Raw genomic sequence first — 6,084 nt, forward strand, 5'->3', positions numbered from 1 at the left:
TCTTGAATCTTCTTTCTATAACCATCATCCTTGTACGAAAATTCACAATCAGCTATCCCTTGGGTCGCAGGTATAAATTGCCTTGACCTATATTGCCTTAGCACCAATAATGGGGCATATCCAATAGCTCCCCAAACCCCTAGTAAAGGAACCCAATCAAAACTACCACACCTATACAGGATCTCATCTAGAAGTAACCAAGGAGCTCTCCGCTCAATGTCCTCCTCTCGGAGATTTTGAAGAATTTCTATCCACTTCTCCTTCGAAATGTCGTCTCTCCTTGGCGTAGCGACAATCTCCTTTAGTGGTGAATAATTTTCAGAGAAAACCCGATACGGAAGCTATTGCGGTCACTGCGGGTATCGTGGTCGTGAATTTTTTTAAAATTCGCACAACTTATTGTAAAACATAGTAATTATTATTATAATTATAAAAAATCACTTTTAATGATTTTTAGAGTATTTTCTAACACTTATGAACCTCTTAAGTGTAAAACATAGTAATTTTTCTTATTATGCAAACTAAATTATATTTAGAAATCATTTTTTTTTACTCTCTTAAGTTAAATCTAAAGTTTTTTTTTCTTTATTGTGTTAATTTTGCTAATAAATGAGAAGCCTTTCTAAAACTTCTTCTTCTTCTTCTTCTTCTTTTCTCTCTAATATGAGTTTATAAATATAAGAAATAGAATTTCATATTTTCTATTGCTTTTGAGTTTTGATTACGTTTTTCATTTATTTGGACTTCTTTTTATTTTTATTTGATTGAAAGCTCTCGATTTTGCGGTAGGGGGAATATATTCCCTTTTGTTTTCTGTTGATTTTTGTTTAGAGGGGATGACTTTTTTATTTTAATTTACTGTAACGGAAAATAACGGGAATAGCGGCCGCGATCCACCGCTATTGGTGTGACTCGGCTTCGCACCGCTATTTTCAACAAAAGCGGTTCTGATATCGGACGGCTATTTAAATCCCTGGTCCGACCTTTGACCTAAGTCAAGTATCAAGCAGTTGCCAACGAACTTGCAGGGACTATATGGGTAAAACAAACCTTCTTCTTAAGCTACACATTCCTATACCAAGACCTCCTACAATTTATTATGACAATGTTGGTGTCACCAACTTGTGCCAAAACGCAGTATTTCATAGTCATATAAAGCATGTTATAGTGGACTTCCATTATGTTCACGAATCACGATCAGGTGCAAGCCAATAAAGAGATTAAAACTTGCAGACATTGTTTTAGTTACACTATGCATTCGCCAAATTAGTATTTAATGTATTATTATCATTGAATTCAAGAAAAAAAAGTTTATTACTTGTATATTTCTTTCCTCTAATATCACTTTAACCACTTAATGATGAGCCGTGAAAAAAAATACATCATACCTACCCATGTTGAAGTTTTTTATAGCTGAAGTCATAAAAAGATGGATCATATATTTGTCTGTTTAAAAATTACATAAAATTATTAAAATTTTAAAAAATTTATTTTAAACAATATATCCATATTAATACCACATAAGTATCGTGTCCAGTCAACTTTTCTCTAGAATATAATTTGGTTAAATTTAAATGCCCAAAAAAATAGATCAAAATGATAAAAATGTCAAGTATAAGGGGTTAAATTTATAATTATACTAAAAATTAATAGTTGAGGATAAAGTGAGTTCGAGCATCTAAATCTTACAGGGAACAAATAATTGAAAGTGAGAAAGTTAAAAGAAGCGATTAAACTTTTCGCCCACTGCCTACCAATCAACATGCAGCGCAAGAGTTTTATAAAACAATAATAAAATCTTTGGTGGGACAAATGTTTACAGCGCACGCTCGCCCTTTAATACCTCTCGCGTTTCTTTCTTTGTTGCCGCGCGCTTTTCTTTCCAACGACTCCTTCAGTCAAGACTTAGGCTTAGATCCACCATTATATAAACAAGTGTGGGAAAATTATTGATTCAGTAGTAGTCTTAAGTTTGTTCTCAAAATTCATCTTGGCCTTGCTTATTTTGCAGTAATAGGTAATTCTATTCTTACAAATTACCTGTCTTTTTTTTATGATTTCTGCTTCACTGATTGATTTTTATTTTTATTTTTTTAGTTTGTTATGAATCAATCATGGCTTGGTTGGTTGCTTTTTTGTTTAAATTTTGATTAATTGAATCTGTTTCTGTGAGTGAGTCTACAAAGATTCAAACTGGTGATTGAAGATGGGTTGGTAAAATGGTGTTCAATCTGGCTGTTTTTGTTTTTAAATTTGTCTTATGATTTCTTTTTGGCAATCATAGATATGGTGAGATCTGGCTGTGCTGCGGCAGATAATAGAAGAATGACGGAAGAAAATCTAAACCATAAAGAAAAGAAAGCAAAATCGGATGCAGAACAGAGAAGAAGAATAAGAGAAGAATATGAAAAGCTTACAGTGACAGAACAGCCCAAGAAACAGATGAAGGCAGCCAAATCGAACACAAATATATCTTCTCCTTCAAAACATGGAAAGGTGTTGTTCAAATCTCTTTTCATGCTTCTTCTTGGTGGGTTTTGACTTTAGAATTGATGTGCATCTCCATGACTTAAACTGCAGGTTGATGCTGAGTGCGTAGAAAGTTTTATAGAGCAACTTAAAGCCAAAGTGAAGAGTGAAGTAGATTATTCAGACTTCCAAATCTTAGAAGAGGATTTAAAGAAGGATTTGAAAACGGTTGGGAATTTTAGAGTTCCGCTACGCCTGGCTCCTATTGCAAACAGAATCAAAGATGGTTTTGATGACATTACTTCAGGCAGTTCACAGAGTGACTGTGCAGCTGAGCCTACCTATATTCTGTTCTGTGCTGCCATCAAAGAGATGGATGATCTCAAACTAGACCAGGTCAACGAGACTAAATTATTGTTGTGGCGAGATGCAATTAACAATGCCCTCAACCTTCAATTCAATGTGGATTTCGCCATTAAGCACCTCTGTAAAATTGCGTGTGCATATTTTGGTTTCAAAGTAATGGAAGGGAAAAGCGGTGTAGAGATGCTCAAGCTGAAGAATGTAGATGGGAATATGGAGGTCCCCGAAGATTGTCTACGTGATGCTGAACATTTTAGCGGCAAGCCTCTTAGCACCGGTCTGTTCCCTAGTGATTTTCTACCTTAAGCCATGCCACCTTTATGTTTCTGCCTTTCGTCTTTGTCTTTGTTACATTTTAATGTCTTTCTATGTTTAATGAAATAGCATTTATGATCTTAAACTTATTCCTAAACAACTTGTAGTTGTAGTATTTCTTTTTCTTACCCCAAGCTGCTTGTAGATTCAGGCACTGCGTTTTCTCATAATCTCACCTTCTTTTTTTTATCAAAAAGAAAACCCTTGCTGCCCCTTTGGGACAAATCCCACGACAATGCAAGGCATGTCGTCGTAAACCAAAATCCGAATTACCAAACTTCACTAATCTTATATCTCTATAAAATTTATATTACAGAATAAACAAAGATACATGTATCGAAATTTAGGATAAAAGTAAACCACACAATAATTATTTACACACAAAATTGGATAATTTGATATTCCACTAAACTGATATTTCAAATAACAAAATTAAGTAAAATTTCTTAAAATTAATGATTTTATTGATCTTCCAGTCACACTTCATTTTCGTGGCATAGTTCTATATCATAAATAATCTCAGCAACAATGGGTTAGAACACAATTAACTTTAGTGACAATTATTTAGAATGAAAATTACATTTAACCTTAACTACAATGAGTCAGAAAAATATTAACGACAACTATGCTTTTGTGGCTCAATATATATAAATATATGCAAACAAAACATGTATAGATGAACAAAAAACATAATCAGGTATAGATGCCAAATTTTCTTGATCCCTTGATCCAAATTATGGGGTGATTGAGCTTTAAATCATTGAGAATGGATTTTGAGAGTTTTCGACCTAATTGAAAATTTATTTAATCTTAAGATCACTAAATTAAATTTTGATTTAGTTTTAAGGTTAATTTGGAATTTCATGTTTAAATTTAGGACCAGATTGAATTTTTATTTAATTTTGGATTTTGGTTAAAGTTTAATTAATTTTTCATTTTAAAAGACAGAATAAAATAACTAAATTTGTTCAGATTAAATTAGAATTTATTTTATTTTAGATCCAATTTTAAAATATTTTTAATTTAATTGAATGGCCAAATTTTGACTTATATTTAAATGTGTCTATTAAGTTTAGAAAAGATAGAAATTGAATTTCAAAATAAAATCAAAATTTTGAAGTGAATATATGGTTTTGTTTTAAATTAAATTTTAAATGAAAATCAACCTTTTTCCTCCATGAGAAGTAAATATGTTGGGAGTATGTTTCAAGTTAAATAGCAATGAGATCTAGAAAGAGTCAACACTCAATATACTAAAAAGATGGTGTTATGTTTTTGTAAGGGCAGCCATTTTTGTATGCTCTCCTTGGGCAACAACGCTGGCATTTTCATCGTAGTGCCTGAATCTACATGCAGCTTAGGGTAAGAAGAAGAAATACTACAAGTTATTTTGGGAATAAATTGAAGATCGTAAATGCTATTTGATTAAACATAGAAAGACACTAAGATGTTACAAAGGCAAAAACATAAAAAGAGTGTTGAAGAGAAAGGCGGCCTGGCTAATGGCTTATGCTAGAATAATACTAATGGAACAGACCGATGCTAAGAGGCTTGCCCAAGAAATATTTAGCTGCACGGAAACAATCCTCGACGAATCCATCTTTGTTGTTGAGCATGTCTTTAGTATTGCTTTAAAACCAATATATGCACGAGCAATTCGTTTCAGGTGTTCAATGGCGAAACCCACTCCGAATTGAAGGTTGTGGGCATTGTTGATTGCATCTCGCCACAACAATATTTTAGTCTCGTTGACCTGGTCTAGTTTGAGATCATCCATCTCTTTGATTGCAGCACAGAACAGAATATAGCTAGGTTTAGCTGCACAATCACTTTGCGTACTGCTAGCAGTAATATCACCATAAATATCATAGATTCGGTCTGCAATGGGAGCCAGACGAAGTGGAACATTGAATCTCCCAACCATTATCAGGTCCTTTCCTAAACCCTTTTCTAAGATTTCAAAGTGGGAATAGTCTACTTCACTCTTAACATTAGCATTTAGTTGCTCCATAAATTATCCAAATAAAACAGTTTATTCCGGTGTTGATAATTTAAAAGATAGGGAAGAAGAGACCCAGCACCTTTCCTTGTTCTGAAGCAGAAGATATCCCTTCAAACACCGTTGCGTTTTCTTCTTCTAATTCTGCTTTGAGCTTTTTGTGTTGTTCTGTCACATTAGGCTTTCTATATTCTTCACTCATTCTTCTAGGCGTTGCTTCCTTTTCTTTATGATTTGCATTTTCTTCTGCCATTGTTATATTCTCTGCTTCCACTACTTTTGCTGCCGTATCACATTCCATTGATCTCTTGCTGCAGGAAATTAAGCACAAGATATAACACAAACTGAAAATAAAAGCAATCAGACCCAAGGACTAACAGAACATGATTTTATAACTTTGAATAAGCAGTTGGAATCTTGTAGATGGAAAGAAACAATTTGAGAACCCAAGTCAACATGACCAGCAGCAAACTGAAATTTAGCTTAGCCAACGATGATTGATGGGAAAGTGAAAAATAAAGAAAAATCCCAGGATTTAATGAGCTACAGATTATTGAAATTTCTAAGAATGAAATTACCTTGGGCAATAGCCATTTGGAGAAAGATGGAGGAAGTGGCTGTGAATGTCTAAGATTTACACTGCTTGTATACCAAAACCATTCGAAAGTAATCGCCATACTCCTATTCGCGCGCTAAATTTCCTATTCATCTATTCTGATTACAACGCGAGCTGGTATTAAAGGATCCACACGTGCGAGCCAACACTTCCAGCCCACAATGGAATACAAGATGGTGCACGTTTTCAAATGATAATGCATTCCCCCTCTCTACTCTTTTTATTAAGGGAAATTCCATAAATAGTCCTCAACTATAAAAGTTTTTCATTTTAAGCATCTAAAATAAAATCTTACAACTTAAGCACTCATGTTACATAGTTC

At 33.6% G+C, this 6,084-nt stretch overlaps 2 protein-coding genes across 2 annotated transcripts; one reads left to right on the top strand and one right to left on the bottom strand.

Annotated features, from left to right (window-relative positions):
- Window positions 1-1,840: 1,840 nt before the first annotated feature.
- On the top strand, window positions 1,841-3,232 carry LOC105791970 (uncharacterized). Its single transcript, XM_012620305.2, has 3 exons — window positions 1,841-2,017; window positions 2,285-2,496; window positions 2,581-3,232. The coding sequence occupies exons 2-3, from the start codon at window positions 2,287-2,289 to the stop codon at window positions 3,136-3,138; spliced, it is 768 nt and encodes a 255-aa protein (XP_012475759.1). The 5' UTR covers window positions 1,841-2,017; window positions 2,285-2,286; the 3' UTR covers window positions 3,139-3,232.
- Window positions 3,233-4,491: 1,259 nt separating this feature from the next.
- LOC128032041 (uncharacterized) lies at window positions 4,492-5,870 on the bottom strand. The gene is made up of 2 exons (XM_052635402.1): window positions 5,725-5,870; window positions 4,492-5,457 (listed from the first exon to the last, which is right to left on the bottom strand). The coding sequence occupies exon 2, from the start codon at window positions 5,156-5,158 to the stop codon at window positions 4,655-4,657; it is 504 nt and encodes a 167-aa protein (XP_052491362.1). The 5' UTR covers window positions 5,159-5,457; window positions 5,725-5,870; the 3' UTR covers window positions 4,492-4,654.
- Between the last annotated feature and the right edge of the window lie 214 nt (window positions 5,871-6,084).

This window comes from Gossypium raimondii, chromosome 8 (assembly GCF_025698545.1).
Source record: "Gossypium raimondii isolate GPD5lz chromosome 8, ASM2569854v1, whole genome shotgun sequence".
NCBI classification, from domain to species: domain Eukaryota; kingdom Viridiplantae; phylum Streptophyta; class Magnoliopsida; order Malvales; family Malvaceae; genus Gossypium; species Gossypium raimondii.